This window comes from Budorcas taxicolor, chromosome 5, assembly GCF_023091745.1.
Source record: "Budorcas taxicolor isolate Tak-1 chromosome 5, Takin1.1, whole genome shotgun sequence".
Taxonomy (NCBI): domain Eukaryota; kingdom Metazoa; phylum Chordata; class Mammalia; order Artiodactyla; family Bovidae; genus Budorcas; species Budorcas taxicolor.
The window spans coordinates 74,691,573-74,713,295 of NC_068914.1; the positions used below are offsets into that span (position 1 = coordinate 74,691,573).

Below are 21,723 nucleotides of genomic sequence, written 5' to 3' on the forward strand. Positions count from 1 at the left end.
ATATTTGTAGGAAAGGGAGTAACTTAAGGTGATTCTGAGGTTTGAAACTGAGTGACTGGGAGAATGATAAAAATAAGAAAATCAAAGTTGATGTCAGGAGGAGGAGGACTAGGGTAGGTCAGTGGGTAGAGTAGTTGATAAAATATGTGAGGGAAGGTTGTTTTCAAAATCAAGCTCAGCATCCAGATCATCCCGAATTGAGAGCTATAGGATTGAGTCAGTCGGAGGGGAGCTGAGGGCCAGAGAGAGAAATGGGGGGGCTGTCTGAAGCAATGTAATGACTCAAATGGGGTAGTTGGATACGTTCAAACAGCTGTCTCCTAGGTACTAGGCATCGTGTTAGGAGAACAATGTAGATTGAGGTGGTTGTGTGAGATCACAGTTACTATGGTGAGACGTCCCCACGTAGGTACTCTGTGTCTTTAGTCTTTTCAGGAATCAAGTTGTGTTTTCAAGAACGTACCTCCACACAGTGCTCACTCTAGGGAGTGGTGTACACAAAGAAAATAGTGAAACAAGAATAGAGGAACTTGAGAAAATAAAGAATTTCTCTTAAAAGGGACGGAGAATCAGATTGTTGTCATTTAAGTTGTAAAAGTCCTCTGAATTTTTTTTTAATAACCAGTTTTCAGTATTCTGGTTGCACTGTCAGGTTTTCCTTTCCTGCTAGTGTGCTCAGTCGGGTCTGACTGTTTACGACCCCGTGGACTGTAGCCCGCCAGGCTCCTCTGTCCATGGGATTTCCCAGGCTAGAATACTGGTGTGGATTGCTATTTCCTCCTCCAGGGGAATCTTCCCAACCCAGGGATTGAACCTTTTCTGCATTCCTAGTGAAGTAGAAGTTTTTCTGTGTACTGAGCTCACTCTGGTACATTCTCAGATTATACAGATGAGGGAAGAGATGATAGACACGAATAATACCCCACATTAAAACTGACCACCGACTTTCATTTTTATTGGGAGCCAAAGGAATTCATTTGAATAGGCTACTGAACGCCCTATCCCTGTTTCTGTCCTGTAGCACAGAGATGTATTTGCCTTTTTTTGGTCATATTGTTAAAACCCATGGGCATCTCTGTGACTTCTGCATCTTCTCCTGCCAGTTTTAATACTAGTCTTTTAGTTTTGTTTTTAGTTTAGAGAAAGAGCTTTGTAATAAATTTGTTGGTCTGGTTGCTTAGCAGCTTGCTGTGATTATTATGTAGCTTGGAACAGAAACATTGCCATTTGAAAAATCTTGGTTTCCGGCCCTGATTCAGGTGTATATTGCATCCAAGCTTAGAATTGAAAGCTTTTTTGCTATTAGAGCAATCATTGTACAAGTACAAATGAATAATTCTGTAGCATTTAATAGAAAATATCTTAATGTTTATATATTTCTTTTTCCCTTGGTTTTCCCTCCCCTTTCTTGCCCTCTTAGCTTATAGTACGATGTTACAAACACTGTAAAGTTACTAATCCTTCGTTAAAGAGCTCTTAAAATTCTATTTAGCTGCATGAAAGAGGACCTGGACTAGAGCGTTCAAGGGATGATTAGGAGAACATAAGAAGAAGCCTTTAATGGTGTTTCAGAGGACGTTCAAGTTTCAAATGAAATTTGATTGTTTAATTTCATTTCCTTGATAATTTTCATAACATCGCACTGATGTCTTTCTTTCTCAACTGTTAAATGAAGATATTATTTCCTCAAAGTGTTCCCAGTTAAAGTCTATTTGAAACAGAACTGCCTGTAAGGACACCATTTTTAATGTAATATCAGCAAGTCTTTAGGGGGGAAATATGAAGCTTGAAATTCACTATTACAGAACACAGTAGCAAATGATTTTTCCTTTGCCCTTCTAGCTGTGAAGGTGGTGTATTGTCTCCTTGATGCCAGAATGTGGTACAACATAATCCTTTGCCTATACTTAGTATAAATTTATTAGACATAGTCCCTGCACGCAGTCCAGCAGAGAGCCCTGCATTACAGAAATAATTCTTGTGCTGCTGAGCTGGCGATTTCCCCACTTAATCGCTCGTGTGACGTCGTCTGTGCCGTTGGTAGGAAATGTGCTGACCATGTCCTGCGTTTTAAAAGGCAGTTGCCACATGGGTACTAGCTGAAAGTGAAAATAAAAATAAACCTTTTAAGTTACATTGAAAGTCTTCAAAGTACAGCAGGATTCAAGTGGCAGAAACGTTATATTAACGATTAGGGTCGCCTAAGCAGTTGATCACCTAGTAATAAACTGACGTGCTTGTCCCTGATTGCTTTCTTCTCAGCTCCAAAGTGATTCAGAGTGGAGGAAAAGAAGCAGGCAGGAAGGGGTGTTATATTCAGGGGACTGAAATGCTTTTGTAATTTTCAAATGAGTCTTAAACATTCTCACTTTGTTTTTATAATAAGGATTACACAAAGCATCAGCTGTTGACTTGAGATTCTCATAGTGGTGGCTTACACATGGATGAGTCCAGATGTTAGTCACTGATCACTGTGCTGGATTGCTACTGAATCTTTTGTCTGAGGGAGATGGCAGGACCCCTAATGTATATTTGATTTCTTGGCAGAAAGATGGATACCACAATGCTGAATATGCGGAATCTGTTTGAGCAGCTTGTACGCCGGGTGGAGATTCTCAGTGAAGGAAATGAACTCCGTAAGTCATTCTGAGCTGGCCTGTGAGAAAAGAAAAAACAGATTTCAGATTTGGGCTTTCTCCATAGCCAAGCAAAATTGTTTTTCATTTTGAGTTACCTAAAAAAAAAAACAACGGTCAGTTATTTGTGATCAAAGTTTCATGGACATGGATTCTAAATGGTCACTTTTTTTTTTTCCTGTGGTTATTTTTAAATGGGTTTTACTCAGATTTTTTCGTTATTAAAGTTCTCTTTTTACTAAATTGTTGGCATTAGTTTCCAGTTTCATTTTTGTATAACAAACTGGGCCTTTTTTCATTAGAGGAGTTAGTTGTGTACATTTTTTATCTGAGGTTTTCCCTATGTTCTATAAAACATTTTCAATTGGAAAGGAGAAAAATGACATAATTTCTTCTTGAAGGAAGGACAATCCATCTGCTTTCACCTACTTCATATATTTGATGCTTAGTAATAAAGGTTTGAGGTTGGGTGGAGAGCTAGGGAGGCAAAGGAGGTGGTGATAGAATAGTCTTCCGGGAAGTAGATTAGTGACAAAGAAAGGTGGAGCTGATAGCTCTGACTTAGGTGATCTAAGGGAATTATTCTTTACCAGCTTTTCTTTGTGTTACCATCCTCTCCTATTTCAGATTCTCATGAATACCTAATTCAGTGGGTGTTGCTGCTAAGTCAGTCTCATTGGTATAAAAGTAATGCAAGAACTAGGTCTTAAGAATCTTCATAGCACTTACTGTGGTGTGTTGCTTGTGCCATTCAGTGCTTTCTTTAATTTGATTCATGCTTTTAATAGCTTTCATTTACTTACAGCCCTTTCAAAACAATATTCTCTTTTCTCTAATAACTGTTGTGTGACCTTGTCATCTGGTACCGACTCAGTAACCATGATGGCATACTAATTAGGCTTTTCTTTGAGGTCACATCATCTCAGAAGACAGATTGCTTTGGAGTCCAGTGGGGAAGAGATCTTAAAATTCAGGTTTAGTCAGCCCATATTCAGTGAGACCCTGTCACAACTTCTAGCACATGTAGAGGGAAAGGGATGACTAAATGACTCCATGGAAAAAACTAGGGTTTGACTTGAGCCTTCAATTGGATATAGGGTAGGATCCCAACAGACAGAGTTAAAAGAGGTCATTGAGTGTTAAGGGAGACATCTGAGTGGAGGCAAGAGGATGTGGGATGTGAGGTGAATAAGAGTAAGCGGGGAATGACTTAATCAGAGCCGTGCTTTTGGAAGGTTACCCTGCCAGAGGTGGCGGCTGCATTAGAGGTGGAGGCTGTGAGGCTGATTAGGTGGTTGCTCTAGCTCAGGAAAGAGGCATTGTGGAGCCCTAACTGGAGTGATGATTGTGAGCATGGAAATGGGCAGAAAAGGCTGTGATACTAAGATCTCTAGGAGGAGGCAGCTGATGGCATGTGGGGGCAGAGGGAGGAATTTGAGGTTTGGAGTCTCGGTAACTAGTGCTGGCTTTTAACTGTTATTTCTGTCTGTGAGATAGGAATTTTGCCACAAGGATTTGGAGATAAATGAGATACTAAGTTGTGAAAATAAATACCTATGGAAAAAATATGCTGTAAAAATACAAGATATTTATTCTTACAGGAACCTTTATTTTATAAGTAAATTTCCGTCTTTCCTTAATTTCTGTTACAAAGTAGAGGTACATTTTGTACCCTCTCTGAATCCCTAACTTGGTATGTTGGCTTTTGAGGAACTAAAATGACTTAATGTCTTCTAGACTCTAGAATCTCCTTTACTGCAACCACTCTAGTCTGTTATCGTCTTAGACCCTAGGAATTCTTCCCATGCCTAATTGTCCCCTGACTCCTTACTCTTGCTTTTCATCATAGTAACTTCATTCCTTTTTTTTTGTATAGTAATATCTTAGTCATGTATGCAGATGCTCTGGTTTTGGTCTAATATAAACAAATATTTAATCATTTGTATTAAAATAGGAATGCCTTCCTTTAAATGAACTGATACTTTATTTGGTTTCAGTTCCATTGTCCAATTCAGTTAGATCTGTAATATATGCCATTTAACAATGAATGGGAATTAAACCCCAAATAAGACTTTTCAAGAGTATCCTAAAGAACAAAGCTAACCAGCAAATTAGGTCAAGTGAAAAATCTTTTCATTCTTAAATTGTTTTTCAATTCAGGAAATAGTTGAGTGTGTAGGCAGCACTGTATTTAGAAACACTGACCACAGTGTAGAACTAGAAAGCTTTTAAACTATGGAAAGTGTGTTTCCTGTTCTTTATTTTTGAAAAAGGGAAGTATTACATTGAAAATATGCAAACAATAAGTTCCTTGCTTGGTGAATCGTGAAAGTAAATGTGACTAAGAACCAGCTCTTGTTTTTAAACTTTTTCTTTGTGAATCTATAATTTTGAAATATTTAAAGTTGCAAAAGGATATATTGTTTTCTTTTACAGTTAAGGAGAAAAAAGCCCCTTAGTAATGGGTTCTAAACTGTTAACTAAACCAGTATATCATTTACAACTATTTGAATTGTAATAATATATTTTACTTTTTGAGATCCTTGATATTTGTATTATGTAAGATAACTAGGTCATAATATCCTATTTTGCTAGACTCTTGTTGACTAAAAACCTGTTTACTTGTGTTTCAGAATCAGTTTCTCTAGATTGAACTGTTATTCTAATTTGTAAGTTTGAAATTTGGTCAAATAATTAAAATTCCTTTTAAAAAGCACTATATTATTTCTATGCTCTTATGTTAAATTCGAATAGGAAAGCCTCCCTTATTACCAGAGAATCTGCTAGCTTTGTGTGAATTTGGCCTAGTTTCCACTGTAAACTGGGTTAATTTGACCAGCAGCAGATGTACACCTCGGAAAGTTCCTCCACGATGCTGGTGGAGTGATGGCTTAGAGACACATTGAGGTTAACTAGAATAGTAAGGCATTGTAGCGGAGAAGGCAGTGGCACCCCACTCCAGCACTCTTGCCTGGAAAATGCCATTGGACGGAGGAGCCTGGTGGGCTGCAGTCCATGGGGTTGCTGAGAGTTGGACACGACTCAGTGACTTCACTTTCACTTTTCACTTTCATGCATTGGAGAAGGAAATGGCAACCCACTCCAGTGTTCTTGCCTGGAGAATCCCAGGGACGGGAGAGCCTGGTGGGCTGCCGTCTATGGGGTTGCACAGAGTCAGACACGACTGAAGCGACTTAGCAGCAGCAGCAGCAAGGCATTGTAGAATTGTCTTTGCAGTAGTCTTTGCAGGTGATAAGAATGGATGCCACCAGGGTTGTCATGCTTTGAGGTGCTGCCTTGGAAGAGATGCTTCCTTTGCAGACATTTGAAGAGAGTCCACATTCCTCTTATCAGTGAGTCATCCAAAGCTAGTATGATCTTCTCTTCCTGTGTCTTTCCACCTGGAATGTTTACATACCCTTCAGGGCTGTGTTAAACAGCAAAAGCAAATTGGCTCTTTACTTTCAAATCAATATTTGTGTAATTATACAGCTGAATGCGATTGCGGCCTAGACATCTGTAATATTAATCTACATCTACTGGAGCATATTACAGCAGTTACATTTGAATGTGCTGTTTAACGCCTCTTTGGTGCAGCAACATGTGACTCTAAAGGAGGCTGCTTTTGTTTTATGGCCTAACTGTCCTGGTGCATGACAGCTGCCCCAAAGGTATCCTGCTTTGATTGCCTTCTGTTCAGATGCTTTCACTGTTAGTGTTACATCTGGAGCCAGGTGACTAATGAGTTACTTATTCCATAGCAGATGCCACTGGCTAAGCCAAAAGTAAGTGGCCTATTGGAATAGGAGTTGCTCCTCACAAAACTCTTGACCAGAGTGATGAACAAATATCCAGGATCTGCTCCTGGTTATTTTCAGCTGGATTTGCCCATAATTCAGCCGGTCCCTTAATTATGCATTTGGAGTAAAACTAACTGGAGGACTCATATATTACAGCATTTATACTCTGTTTGGTGCTTGAATTATTAAACTTTCCCCCTTTTCTTAGAATTTATCCAGTTGGCAAAGGACTTTGAAGATTTTCGTAAAAAGTGGCAGAGAACAGACCACGAGCTGGGCAAATACAAGGATCTTTTGATGAAAGCAGAGACTGAGCGTAGTGCTCTGGATGTTAAACTGAAACATGCGCGCAATCAGGTGGATGTAGAGATCAAACGGAGACAGCGAGCTGAGGCTGACTGTGAGAAGCTGGTGTGTATTGTTTTTCTGCTAGCACTGTGATGGTGGGGGTGCCCAGTTTCTTCTTCATTAAATTAGAAGCAGTTTTTCCATGATTGGAGCTGAAATTGTAACTAGAAATACTATTTTTCATAGGTTGAAATTTAAATTTAAAAAATTTTTTTCTCCTTTAGATCTTAAACATTTATTTAATATGCAGATTCCAAATGAGAATTTCAAGAATTAGGGGAAAGGCAGGGAAATCCTAGCATATTTGATCTATTTCTTATTGTTGATTATCAATGCTACCTAGAACATCCTCATGTAAGATAGTAATGGCTAGTACTTTGTCATTGATATAAGCAGGACAATTCTTAAGTCTTCATTGCGGCTCTTAATTTAGGATGAAAGGGCTAGCTGTGTTCAACCAGTGTGAGCACTGGGACATAGAGCACTGTCATTCTGATGTGCCAGGGTGGGTCATGGTTCAAAGGAAGCCCTTCCTAGGAGGGACTGATCCATCTTGGCATACTGTTAGGCACCTCAGCAGGCTCAAATCGTCCGGTTCCAGTGCATCACAGCTTTGTATCCATTTTAATGCATTTTGCTCCACCATTTAGAAAGGTGGGTGGCTGCTTTGATCTGTAGAAGCCAATAATTGTCCTGATAAGATGACACTAACGTGTTTTTGCTCTGTGAAATCTATTTTGGGACTCTGATTTTGCAGTCCTCTCTTCTCTTGAATTAGCGGTTTGATCCAAAAGTCTTGTAGCAGAAACCTCACTATTCTAGATAGAGTTCATTTTACCAGTCAGAAATCAGAGACGCAATCTGGGCTTGATGTGAATTAATATGCTATTGGTGTAGCAGCCTTCCTGGAGGCTCATTTGCATAATGCTGTATTTTAATGTCTCCTGGTCTGCCTGTCCCATAAATTTAAGGTGACGCTTTCTCCCCTGGTTAGTTAGGACGTTTTACTCTGCTTTGGTCTGTAGGAAAGACAGATTCAGCTGATTCGAGAGATGCTCATGTGTGATACATCTGGCAGCATCCAACTAAGTGAAGAGCAAAAATCAGCTCTGGCTTTTCTCAACAGAGGCCACCCATCCAGTGGCAACGCTGGGAACAAAAGGTGGGGGAACTGCATCTGTTACCTGATCACAGGAACACAGCTCTCAGACGTTCTTGCTGTCTAAACTCTTAGATATACTGCTTTTGGAATGTGTGCTAAATAAAACAGAAAAAGACTTTGGAGGAAGGCTGGGTGGGAAATAAAGGTGCAGGGGCTTCCCGTTTTATTTTTTTATCTTAGGTTTTTTCATTAAGGGTAAAATTTGACGTTGGTGCACAATTGCACCAACATCAATAATCCTGCCCATTGCTAAGAAACCTAAAGGTGGAAGTGGCAATACTTGCAGTGTTGGCTCTCTAGAGAGCTCTCGTAGTTCTGGTTAAGAAAGACCCTCTGTGAGCCAAGACCAGATGATAGTTTTGGTTCTACTGCACCACTATTTAAAATAGTCTCAGCCAAGCTTTGAATTAACACCCCCAATACAATACGTAGGGAAAGGTCAGCACTCTTTGAGCTATTTATTTTGTTGTCTGGTTGTTTTATGGGAATCTTTATAACTAAGAAGATCTACGGGCTTAATTTGTTAGAAAGCTAATGCTGGGTAATTCTCTCTCTTGTAGAAAACAACCATAGTTGGGATCAAACTGAACTTTACTCTTCTGCCTTGTGACTTTCTAGCAGCCTGTAGTATAGACTCAGCAGGAAATAGCACCTATACCCCGACTGTAACTTTCAACTGCTGTTATGAGACCTTTGCTGAAATAGCAACTGTGCTGCATGTGTGCACACACACACATACACATAGTCCCCCTTGAAAACTGTAAAAAGCGGCCGACCACAGCTAGGGGTTGAGCTTGTAGTTATCTCCACAGGGAAGATGCTGCTGTGAGATTGCTGATGTTACCTGACCAGTGTGACTTTTTCCGGTGATGGTGGATTTTACTTTCCACAGTCTTGTTTCTAACTACTATTTCACTCATCTAGACTGTCAACCATTGATGAATCTGGTTCCATTTTATCCGATATCAGCTTTGACAAGACCGATGAATCCCTGGTAATGAACACTTGATTTCTGAGAATTATCTATTTTTCTTAACCCTGCTCCGTCAGGAATCTCTCTTCTGTCCTCTTCTGAAATTCCCTTGTTACTATTTTATTAGTTGATATGTTATAGATAATGACTAGCTTTTAAAAATATAAATACACACAAGCCTGAAAGAAATTGGCTTATATATTTAGCCTTTGGAAGTGAGAATATGGAATTTGGGATTTGGCATGAGGTTAAATTTATTTAATGAATCTGTGAGCTGCCTATACTAATTGGTTATTACATCTTGACTTTTTAAAACCCCAGCTAGGGGGGAAAAAAATTATCAAGACTCTATCCAGGCAGGCTTTATTTGCTGCTCTTGGCTAGAGTAGATGTGTGCCTTATTTCTAAATTAAATTAGTTCTTGAGGAAAACTTAGTCATACTTCACAATTAGAAGGAAACCAGTGCCTTGAACTTTAGCCCAAAGGCTGATGAAAGTTTCCAGGCACTAGATAATACCTTGATGAGCAGTGGTTCACCTGTCTGAGCCCTTTGTTGCCCTGCTGTTGTGGGGCAGCACCCTTCTTGTAATGTATGGTGGGGTTTCTGCATAAGAGGTCATACCCTGATATTCAGTCTTTGTTCCAGAGACTTGCAGCTTATGGTTTCTGTAGCTTTCCTCTTTGACTGGTGGAAAGCTAGCAAACAAAACAATAAGTCAGGAGGTTATTGGTAGTTGGTCATTTGATGATAGCAAAACAAATGACAACTGCTTGTTACATAGACTAAGAGTTTTCTGTCCAAATTCAGAGTTTGACTAGGGCAGTAATTGCTCTTTTGTAAATATTAATATTAGGTATTGCCTTTTGGGAATAAGGAATGACACAATTTGGGATTTGTAATAAAACTAGAATATATTTCTAGCTGATTTTAGAGCTAGACCTCTGGTGTAATATCTGTTGTAACTGAAGCTGAGTCAAACAACCAGTAGCTAAATTACTTGACCATAAATTGGAAAGGTTAAATTTATTTAGCTAAGCTATAATATATACAACTGTTTAGGGGTTTTGTGTTTTCAGAGACTATCAGGGTCAGGAGGTCATAGGTAGCTACTGAAGATGAATGCAAACGGTTGAAGTGAGTGAAGTAAAACTAGACCACAGTGGAAGACAAATGAACACTTTTTTAGGGCCCAAGGAGGAAGGATGATCGAGAGATGTGAATTCTAAACTAGAACTTTTAAAGTGGCTACCTTGTATAGAACATCGGATTAGATGGTAGCAGTCCCTTATGAGCGAGGATCACATCTGAACCATTAGTATAGTGCCCACCATTCTGTGAGTTCTAAAACTAATTACAAAAATAATCAGAAACAAAGGACCAGGTACTGAAGATAACCACGACAGAAGTTGATTCTTTAACCTTTTCTTACCTCTGTGGTATTGATTCCTGATTCTATTATAATAGCTTCAATTTTGGAAAGAAGGCATGTTCACTTACCACAGCACTATGGCTATAACATTTGAGAATTGTGAGTTAGATACTCAGACTCAGGAGGTTTTTAAAATTTTCTGTAAGTGTATTTGCATAGGATTTAGGGGAGGCCTAACCAAAGAAGGAAATTAATACAGTATAATTGTCAACAGGATTGGGATTCTTCTTTGGTAAAGACTTTGAAACTGAAGAAGAGAGAAAAGAGGGTATGTATGGTTTTGTTTACTTTTGGGTTTGTGTGTGTGTGTCTTTTTTTACTTAGTAGCAATAAAAGAGTTTCCTCCGAAATGTTGCCATTGTGCTACATTCCTGACATGTTGCTCTAGCTGGTGTTAAACACATATTACAAGTGAATCCATGTTGGGGGTGGGGGCAGTATTGATGTTCCCTGAGGTAGTAATTGCCTGGAAAATCCCATGGACAGAGGAGCCCGGAAGGCTGCAGTCTATGGGGTCACTAAGAGTCAGACACGACTGAGCGACTTCACTTTTACTTTTCGCTTTCATGCATTGGAGAAGGAAATGGCAACCCACTCCTGTGTTCTTGCCTGGAGAATCCCAGGGGCGGGGGAGCCTGGTGGGCTGCCGTCTATGGTGTCGCACAGAGTTGGACACGACTGAAGTGACTTAGCAGCAGCAGGAGCAGAGGTAGTAAACTCAGGACAGAATCCTGTCCTGCCTGTTTCACTATTCTTAGCTGATTTAAGTTCATTCATGGAGAGGAAAAGGATCTATTTAAGTTTGTTTTGAGATGTCATATGAATTTTTATGCAGAACTTTTGTGCTCTAATATAAGTTTCAGATGAAATGTGTGTATAATGGGATATACAGAGATCTATCTGTGCTTGTTTAGGGACCTTAATATGTTTCTAGGACTTCATGTCCTTAGATAGGATTACACTCTACTTATTCTGGTGCTGCCATCTAAATTTTTCCAAAGCTTGCTTGTTCTTCTAGGGCATTCAGGGCGTTTTTGTGGAAATAGGCTGTGAGAGAGAGCACATTGTTATTTCCTGCAGCCCTGGTACCTAGGACTTGCATCCAAGTTGTCTAATGGAATAATTTTATTTTTCGTGCTTCAGATCTCCTATCTGACACTAAAGTTCTTGGTTTTTGCCCCATTTCTAGCGCTCGAATAGCCGACAGTTCGTGGATGGTCCACCTGGACCTGTAAAGAAAACGCGTTCCATTGGCTCCACTGCAGACCAAGTAAGAATAACTAGGCTGAGAGAATTGTGGTCTTGAACATAGCAAAGTGTAGTGGCCCCAAGCATAAAAAATCCCAAGTCAACATTGCAGTGTTATTTCGAAAGAGCTGTTTAGTGAAAAATTTTCTCTGTACTAGGATCCTTATCCATGTGAATAGAATAGTAAACAACATCAGCTTCATGTTTGTTCTCAGTTGCTTGCATGTATACCCCTGTGACCTGTATTTTTATTGAAAGTATTAGATTTCAACTTCAAGAGTATTTGGGGCTGGGGGCTTAAGTCCTTACTAAGACTCAGGAATTTTTTAACTACACCAAACCACCCATAGTAGAAGGGAAATTAGATTTATCCGTCCCTCATTACTGCCTTTGTTTCAGGGAAATGAATCCATAGTTGCTAAAACTACAGTGACTGTTCCCAATGATGGCGGGCCCATCGAGGCTGTGTCCACTATTGAGACCGTGCCATATTGGACCCGGAGCCGAAGGAAAACAGGTCCGCTGGGTTTGTGGCTGAATTGCCTATGTAAAAACAACTGGTGAAATCCGGGGAGAACTGGTTTCTTAGAACCCTCATGAGGCAGGGGCTGGATGTTTCAGGTCGTTCACTTTACTGCTTCTTACTGGGGAACAGAGCCCTGTTTTCGTCATGCCCTGCTTTGGCTTGCTAGCCTGACCTCCACCGCTGGTGTGTAACTTGTTTCTCTGGAAACTGTGTTGCATAGCTCACTTCTGGGTGCTATAGATTCCTGGCTATCTACTAGTTATATTGTATATTTGGCTGTGTCGGATCTTTGTTGCAGCATGTACATTTCTTTGGTTGTGGCTCACAGGCTATTTAGTTCCCCTGTAGCATGTGGGATGTTTCCCAACATGGAAGACATGTTTCCTTTCCATGTCCCCTGGCACTGGAAGGGAGATTCTTAATCACTGGACTGCCAGGGAAGTCCCTACTGGTTATATTAGAATTGGGGTTAAAATTCAGACGAGAGAATTACCTGGCGGTCCAGTGGTTAGGACTTCGCACTCTCACTGCCAAGGACCCTGGGATCAGTCCCTGGTTGAGGAGCTAAGTCTCACAAACCACAGGGTACGGCAAAAAAAATTCAGAAGGAACGAAATATCTAAGACACAAAGCTTGGAGTTGTCTGTTTTCTAGGTACTTTACAGCCTTGGAACAGTGACTCCACATTGAGCAGCAGGCAGCCAGAGCCAAAAACCGAAACAGACGGCTCCAGCACTCCGCAGAGCAATGGGGGGATGCGCCTGCACGACTTCGTCTCTAAGACGGTAAAGCTGGGGCTGCTGCTGCTTTGGGACACATCTAATTTTTTAACGGTGGGCGTAATATTTGCTAATCACAAATTTAAATATTTAGTGTTGTAAAGTTAAATGTCAAATTTCCTTCCTCCTCATCCCCCTCTCCAGGGTTAGAGAGGGTGTGTATCTTTCCATTCTGTGAGTGATAGTAAAAGAAAGCAACTTTTCAGAAGCAGTGTTTGCTTTATCATGATATGTATTTACAGTTCATGCTTGAATATGGCACGTCTTAACTTTGTCCCATTTGATTTCTGGTAAAAATCCAAGCAAACTGACAGGGGCACAGAGGCCTTAACTGACTTGTTTGAGCCACAGGACAGTAAGTAGCAGAGTTTAACATAGAGGTTTTCTGACTCCTTGCCAGCAGTTTCTTTCCACTAGTGTATGGTGATCCCTTTGCAAATTACTTAGCCTCTTTTTGCTTGTTTCCTTATCTTAAAAAAAAAAAAAACCTATAGGATTATTGTGAGAATTACACAAGTAAAAAATATGTGTAAAGGGATGAGAAAGCTGTTGGGCACATGCTAAGTGCTTAATAAATGTGGATTGATGATAAATGTTCTAATTCATACCATTCCCTGTTTCATCCTCAGGTTATTAAACCCGAATCTTGTGTACCATGTGGAAAGCGAATAAAATTTGGCAAGCTGTCTCTGAAGTGTCGAGACTGTCGTGTGGTCTCTCATCCAGAATGTCGGGACCGCTGTCCGCTTCCCTGTATTCCTACCCTGACAGGGACACCTGTCAAGATTGGAGAAGTATGTATATGACCTGTGGGAGCCCTCACTGTGTTATGACTTTGTTAGCTTTAAAAAGCCTCTGTGCTCAGACGCTTCAGTCTGTCCAACCCCTTGTGACCCCATGGACCGTAGTCCGCCAGGCTCCTCTGTCTGTGGGGATTCTCTAGGGAAGAAGACTGGAGTGGGTTGCCATACCCTCCTCCAGGGGATCTTCCCAGCCTAGTGATAGACCCTGTGTCGTGGTGGATTCTTTACCTCTGAGCCACCAGAGAAGCCCTTTAAAAGCTTATGGTCATTTTTTTTCAAAAATTATTGATGCCATGTACATTTCCTCCCTCAAATAGTGAATAGAAATTATAAAATGTTAACTTGAAGAATCCTGTTTGGGTTTGTCTGTCTGATTAGTAGCTTTTCTAAACCAAATTCTTCTTCCTTTTCTTCCCCTCCCTTCCCCTTCCTCTTTCCCTCCCTTTCCTTATTTTCTTCCTTTTTCCTTCTCCCTTCCCTCCTTTCGCTTCCTATTCTTCTCTTCCTTCCCATCCCCATCCCATCTACTTTTGTAAAATTTCAAACATATACAAAAGTAGAGAGATGAGTGTAACTAACCCTGGTTCTTATCATTCAGCTTTCATGATCCCTGACTCATGTCCAGTCTTGATTTGTTAATACCTCCATCTTCTCCTGACCCTGTTCAGTGAATTATTTTGAAGCAAATCCCAGCCATGATATAATTTCATCTTTGAATATTCTTTCTCTTATGTTAGAGATATTCCATACTAGGCTGTTAAGATTAGATTCATTTCTAAAATTTGATTCAGTTCATTAAGAAATTATTATTAGAAGCAACATTAGCAAGAATCAAAACAAAATGATTGAGCTGCTACTCAGCCTCCAGCAAATCAAATGTTACTTTTCTTTAATCTTTTTTTTTTTTTCTTTTAATGCATGATTCCCATTTAATCTTTTTTTTTTTTCTGGTTGTTCTGGGTTTTTGTTGCTACTCGAGGGCTTTCTCTAGTTGACAGTGAGTGGGCCTACTCTTTGTTGTGGTACACGGGCTTCTTTCGTCGTGGAGCACAGACTTTATGCCCGTAAGTCTCAGCAGTTGTGGCGCGTGGGCCTTGTTGCTCTGTGGCATGTGGAATCTTCCCAGACCAGGGATCAAACCCATGTCCCCTGCACTGGAGGTGGATTCTTATCCACTGTACTACTAGGGAAGTCCTTTAATCTTAAGAGTTTTTATCCATGCATGTGGTTTTTTTTTTTTACAGATTTTCTGTACTATAGAGCCATGGAGTTCTCTCCTACAGATCAGTGTGTGTCATAGTCAACTGAGTTGTATTCAATAATTTTTCTTACTAAGAGTAATTACAGGATAGAACAGATTTTTAAGAGTAGTAACTTAGTTTATGTTACACTCCACACATGTAATCTCATTATTGCTTTCTTTCTGATGCCCTTGACTGTAAGAGGAGCAGGGGTGGAGTTGTAGCCAGTGATCTTATTACTTGTTCATGCGAGAGTGTGGCACATGTGACCATAAATCAGTCCTGGTGTAGAGGTAGGAAGAATAATTGAGCGGCTCTAGTCTTATTTATGCTTTGGGAAGAGGAATTTTAAAGTAGGCATGGTGTCCCAGCCTCAGTATTAGTCTGGGGATGGCTCTTCCCATTGGTCTTCATCTGCTAGTCTAAGTGGTATAAATAATAACTTTAAACTCGCCTTTTTCAGGGAATGCTGGCAGATTATGTGTCCCAGACTTCTCCAATGATACCGTCAATTGTTGTCCACTGTGTAAATGAGATTGAGCAAAGAGGACTGACTGAGGTAAGAGTCTACCCTTGGAGAGGGTGAGTTTGTTATTTGCATCAGTAATTAAGAGGTTTTTAATTGAAAGTGTCATCTTGATAACAGACAGGCCTGTATCGGATCTCAGGCTGTGACCGGACAGTAAAAGAGCTAAAAGAGAAATTCCTCAGAGTGAAAACTGTACCCCTCCTCAGCAAAGTGGATGACATCCATGCTATCTGTAGCCTCCTGAAAGACTTCCTTCGAAACCTCAAAGAACCCCTTCTGACCTTTCGGCTAAACAAGGCCTTTATGGATGCAGCAGGTGGGGCAGATCTTAATGCTTAAATGTGAGCCCGTGGGGCCAGGAGGTTCGGCGCTTCTGTTTCCTGTTTCGTCCCTTGCCGGGTGCAGTGCCTGAAGTACAGTGCTCAGATACTGTGATGGATGCATAACTCTTCCGTGTTCCCTGTGCTCTTCTGTCTGAACTGTATAGGGTCCTAACAGGTTTTTTGGTCGTTACTTTCTGTTGTGTTTTTGGTCAAGCTCTAGGTTATCCTTTTGAGCTTGGAGCCACCCTTGGTTTCTTCACCTCGTGCCCTACATTTAATCCATTGGCGCATCTCATCAGCAGAAGCCTTGTAAACATGCCTTAGATTTAAAATGTGTCATTCCTATTGCTGTCTAGACCTCAGATTTAAAATGTGTCATTCCTATTGCTGTCTTGACCTCTCTTAACCCTGGAGTGCTGAAGACCCTACTGCTTTTCCTATTTCTACTCTTGCCTTCTACAGTGTAACCTTCACACAGTAGCTAGAATGGTCCTTTCAGAATTTAAATTGGACGATATCCCTTCTTTCCTCAGTATCTCCCAGAAGCCTCTCATAAGTCTCAGAATAAAATCCACAGTCCTTAACAGGCCCCAAAGACCCACATGATTTTGCCCTGGTTATGTCTCCAATATCATTTCCATCAACACGTCTTCCTTCCTTCTTTCTTTTCCAGTTACACTGAAATTCTTGCAATTCCTAGACCATAACCGAGCTTACTCCCAACTCGATTAGAGGCCATCATACTTGTTGTCTCAACCTGGAGTGACATTTTCAGGATTTGCTCCTTTGTTTCTTTCAGGTTTCTTTTTGGATAGCTTGTCCACAGAAGCACCTGACCAGCTGGTCAGAAAGAACAGCTCCCATTACTTACAGTTTTCTTGCCTGCCTTATTATTATATGTATCACTGCCTGATAGGTATTTGCTTTCTGATTGGCTCCTCCAGTAGCATGGGGCAAGGGCTTTTGTTTAGTTCTGCTTGATGCTGCTCGCTTAGAACAGTGCCTGGCACCTGGTAGGCTCTTAACATGTTTTGTGAACAAGTACCTTCTTGATAGTTGTAAACTGCAGTTACACGTTTGCCTTCCTGGAAACATGAGTTTCCAGCTGCTCTCCCTAACTGCAAGAGTTGTTTTTTTTTAAAGTTCTGATTTCTAATATTGAGCTGTTGGCCAGAATCCTACTTGTTAATGAAACTAGAGACTGATGCAGTCATGAACCTAATCAGAAGTTTCAGAAGCTTACTGTATAGATGAGACTTTGTGGTCGATAGCTTGAAAAGCTCTTGTCAAGGGAAAGAAGTCTAGGCCTCTTGGTGCTTTCTTTCCATTTACAGAAATCACAGATGACGATAACAGCATAGCAGCCATGTACCAGGCTGTTGGTGAGCTGCCCCAGGCCAACAGAGACACCCTAGCTTTCCTCATGATTCACTTGCAGAGGTGAGTAGAGCAGAGATTTGTCTCTGTGAGTCTGGGAATTTGCCACACGGAAGAGAATGGGGGTTGGATGTTAGGGAAGAACGTGAAGGGTGAATTATTTTCCTGTAGATCTTATATTTTGGTCTACTTTTAAGCAGAAGGACAAGTCTTCTAATTTAATGCTCTTCTACATAGAGTGGCTCAGAGCCCAAACACTAAAATGGATGTTGCCAATCTGGCCAAAATTTTTGGCCCTACAATAGTTGCCCATGCTGTACCCAATCCAGATCCAGTGATAATGTTACAGGACATCAAGCGTCAGCCCAAGGTAAGCAGGCATGTTATGTTACGTGAACTCATACAACAAAACAGGACAGATTGGTGAGAAGTAAGCCCTGAGTGCTGACAGTTTGCAAACATGTTGGGTGGCTTTTAGGTGGTAGAACGCCTGCTGTCACTACCCCTGGAATACTGGAGTCAGTTCATGATGGTAGAACAAGAAAACATTGACCCCATGCATGTCATTGAAAACTCAAATGCCTTCTCAACACCACAGACCCCAGATGTTAAAGGTAAGGCCAAAGGCGCGCTTCTTAAAGGGCCTGACTCCCTCTCTGGTTTTTGGCTGGGTGCCCTCTCCTTCCCTTTGCTAGAGCCATTTGAAATACATATTCTTTAGTAAATTAAAATGTTTTTGAGAATTCTAACATTAAAGAAAAAGCTATACAGTTCTGCCATCCTAACTTTGTTTTTACTTTTCCATGTTCTTTCTTTACCCATATGGATATTTTTATAAATATAGATACAATAATTTAGATATAATTAGTACTTATTTCATTTAGCATTTTGTGAGAACTTTCTCTGTTACTGTATGATCTTATTTATCATTTTATGGTTGTAAACTATAATTTACTTAAATATGCTATATTTGGCACTGATTTTATTTTTCAGTTTTTCATAATTACATATACTGATGGCATCAACATATGTATAGACCTTTTTATTTTTCCTAATGGTAAATTCCTTGGAGTGGGAATTACTGAATTGAAATAAAGGTTTTAAACATTTCTGTTTCTTGATATGCTTTACCAACTTGATTTCTTAAAGGCTTTTGCCAATTTGTATCGCCACCAAAAGTGTATGAGACTGGTTTCATTCCAACTTCACTGGCATCGGAGACCTGTTCTTTTATTATTGCAAGTTGCTTTTTAAGGAAGTATATTGTTTTTTTCTAGTACAGGAAAAATCAAATAGATGGTAGATTTGTGAAGTTTGGAGTTTGAGAATGGCTTAAGTCAGAAAACGAATGTTAGCTACTCATTGATCATTGCCTGCATAGTTCAAAAAATATACTGGTGTGTTATAAAATGATGACAAAAATGACCCCCGGGACTTTGCTAGGTCTCTAAACTTAGCTCTTAATGTCTAACAGGATTTGTAGCTTAATACTAGTTGCCTTACGAGAATGCTTTCTTCCCCGCCCCGCCTCCTTTAAAAATATGTTTTACCTTTGATTGAAGTGAGTTTACTGGGGCCTGTGACCACTCCTGAGCATCAGCTCCTCAAGACTCCTTCATCCAGTTCCCTGTCGCAGAGAGTCCGCTCCACCCTCACCAAGAACACTCCCAGGTATGTAGAATTTGTTGCCTCAGGAAATAGGAAATGGTCACTTCCTTGGACATCTTCCCATCATGCTGAAGCTTATTGAAAGAAAAATTAAATTAGATCTTAGCTAGCAGCTCGACATTAAAAGCTGTAAGGATACCCTTTTTGAAAGGGTCTGGGGTCGCCAAGAGTCGGACAGGACTGAGTGACTTCACTTTCACTTTTCACTTTCATACACTGGAGAAGGAAATGGCAGCCCACTCCAGTGTTCTTGCTTGGAGAATCCCAGGGACGGGGGAGCCTGGTGGGCTGCCGTCTATGGGGTCGCACAGAGTCGGACACGACTGAAGCGACTTAGCAGTAGTAGCAAAGGTCTTTAGCGGAGAAGGCAGTGCAACCCACTCCAGTACTCTTGCCTGGAAAATCCCGTGGTCGGAGGAGCCTGGTGGGCTGCAGTCCATGGGGTTGCGAAGAGTCGGACGCGACTGAGCAAGTTCACTTTTACTTTTCACTTTCATGCATTAGAGAAGGAAATGGCAACCCACTTCAGTGTTCTTGCCTGAAGAATCCCAGGGACGGGGGAGCCTGGTGGGCTGACGTCTATGGGATCGCACGGAGTCAGACACGACTGAAGTGACTCAGCAGCAGCAGCAGCAAAGGTCTTTAGTATTTCCCCTCCCTCATCTCAGGTGATAGAGAGCGGCTTACAAAGTAGTTGCTGAGGGTTTCCTACTTTAGTTGATTGTCAGGTAATGTTATAGTTGTTTATTTATCATTTTTTATAGAGTACTTTTCCAGTTCATTTTCTTTTTCTTTAGATTTGGGAGCAAAAGCAAGTCTGCCACCAACCTAGGACGACAAGGCAACTTTTTTGCTTCTCCAATGCTCAAGTGAAGTCGTGCCTCCTGTTGCTTGACAGCATTGACTGCCTGTGAGGAAGAGTGCACCTGGACTCTCTACTCTGCAGCCGCGTTACTGCTTTTAGCATTCTCCAGGCTTTTAATCAAGTTTAATTGTGCATGGGGGTTTTATGGAAACTATATATATCTCTTTCTCCTTCTCCTCAAGTAATGTAATATCAACACTTTGTGCTGTGTTTGGGAGCTCTTAGATGGGAGATCTTTACAGGGGTATGAAATTCACTGTGATTCTTTTGCAGGCTGGGAGGTACATCCCTTTGGCTTAAAGCCAGATTCCCTCATGTAATGACATTTCTCTGATGTAATTTCCATGAGACTAGTGGTAGAAGGCCCTGCCTCTTTGGTAAGACTGACTTGTCTTGAGGTGGGAAATGGGGGGGGCAGGGTAAAGAAAGGTTTGGGCAGAGAATTTAGGATGGCTCCTTCAAGAACTTGGAAATTCCCCTTCCCCCGTTAGGAACTGAGCTGTAACAATGGAGCCTGCATAGAACTGGGATATGGGGAGGACTGAACTAGTAATGGGAGTGTGCTTGGCTTTAATTTGGTTTGATTAGGTTTAATAGTGTTAAGTGGCACAACCTTGTAAAAGTTATACTACAATTTATATTTATTTCTAATGGGCCTCTGTTGGGACATTGGGTTTGGTTGGGGTCAAAGCTAGTTTATTCTTAAGTTGAATTCATTCTGATGCTTAACACCCCCCACCACCCCTTGTCCATTGGAGCTCTACTTCTAAAGGTCAGTGTACCGTCTGTTTAACACCCAACTAGTAGGCTGTAAGGGAAGATTGTCAATATTTTGAGTGGCAAGAAAAGCCACAGTCATTTTGTCTTTGCACTTTGGATGCTGAAATCTTCCTATGGAGCATAGCCACATCTAGATAAATATGAGCTTTTTCTACTATTAGAATTGTTTACAAAGCCTATCAAAATGATTCCTTCTATAGAATGTTTCTGACCCATAGTGGCCTGTAAAACAGACATTTGGAATAATATTTGGAAAAAAGTAAATAGTTTTTTCAAAATGAATGTGAGATTGATTTTCTTGTCTGGAAGATAACCTTCAGTGCCTTTTTAAAGAAAATATATTTCCCCAAAAGTGTCCTGTCATTCACTGCTCCCCTCCGCCCTCCCCACCTCCCAGCTTCCCCACCACCAGGAGCTTGTTTCTTTGTTTCAGTCTCCTTCATTGTCCAAACTGAAGTCCTGGATTTGTCCTGACTCTTAACCCCTTATTTGAAGAAACTACTTTAAACAAAACCCAAACTTTCTAAACAAGTCTTTAAGGATGAGGATGGTGCAGGGAAAAGAAAGGAAGAAAAACACAAACGACTGTCTGGCTGACTGCCTAGAATACCCATCACTGCTGGAAGTGCCTCTGGAGTGAGCTGGGATGATTAACGGAGGGCACCTGCACTTGGAACTCTGAAGCTGGTGAACAGAATGTATCTGAGATTGAACGTAAACAGTTGCAAGCTTAATATGTAACTGTGGAGAGAGGAGGCAACCTACTGGCTTTTTTCCCAGGAGGTGGTAGCTCTCGCAGCAGGGCCCATCTGCCTCAGCAAATTGACAGAGGATGGGTCCCCTCTCCCCTTTCCCCCTTTACACACACACACACACACACACACACACACACACACACACACACACACACACACACACACACACACACACACACACACACACACACACACACACACACACACACACACACACACACACACACACACACACACACACACACACACACACACACACACACACACACACACACACACACACACACACACACACACACACACACACACCTTTTAGGATTTTTTTTTAAACTTTGTCCTAGATGCTGTCTTTCTTATTTCTCTGCAAGCTTAGTGTCGGCCTGTCTCCATATTTGCTGTTCTGTAGTATCTCCCCAAGGTACATTTTAAGTCACTAATTTGGAGGAAGCAAATGGATTGTATAATGTGAGTGAAGGCAA

General features: G+C 40.9%; 1 protein-coding gene across 1 annotated transcript; it reads left to right on the forward strand.

Annotated features, from left to right (window-relative positions):
• The first annotated feature begins 2,551 nt into the window (after positions 1-2,551).
• RACGAP1 (Rac GTPase activating protein 1) lies at positions 2,552-19,789 on the forward strand. The gene is made up of 16 exons (XM_052640668.1): positions 2,552-2,636; positions 6,645-6,847; positions 7,810-7,946; positions 8,871-8,940; positions 10,565-10,618; positions 11,540-11,620; positions 11,998-12,115; positions 12,779-12,909; positions 13,533-13,697; positions 15,411-15,506; positions 15,594-15,792; positions 17,134-17,239; positions 17,414-17,546; positions 17,655-17,790; positions 18,739-18,847; positions 19,642-19,789. Exons 1-16 carry the CDS (start codon positions 2,552-2,554, stop codon positions 19,715-19,717), a joined length of 1,899 nt encoding a protein of 632 aa, XP_052496628.1. The 3' UTR covers positions 19,718-19,789.
• Positions 19,790-21,723: the final 1,934 nt, after the last annotated feature.

What these genes read in the sequence shown, in the direction of transcription:
- RACGAP1 (XM_052640668.1), top strand. Translation starts at nt 2,552, where the DNA reads ATGGATACCACAATGCTGAATATGCGGAATCTGTTTGAGCAGCTTGTA. An exon ending in ACAAGACCGATGAATCCCTG is followed by an intron (nt 8,941 to 10,564) that starts GTAATGAACACT and finishes AATTGTCAACAG; the next exon opens with GATTGGGATTCTTCTTTGGT. An exon ending in CACCTGTCAAGATTGGAGAA is followed by an intron (nt 13,698 to 15,410) that starts GTATGTATATGA and finishes CGCCTTTTTCAG; the next exon opens with GGAATGCTGGCAGATTATGT.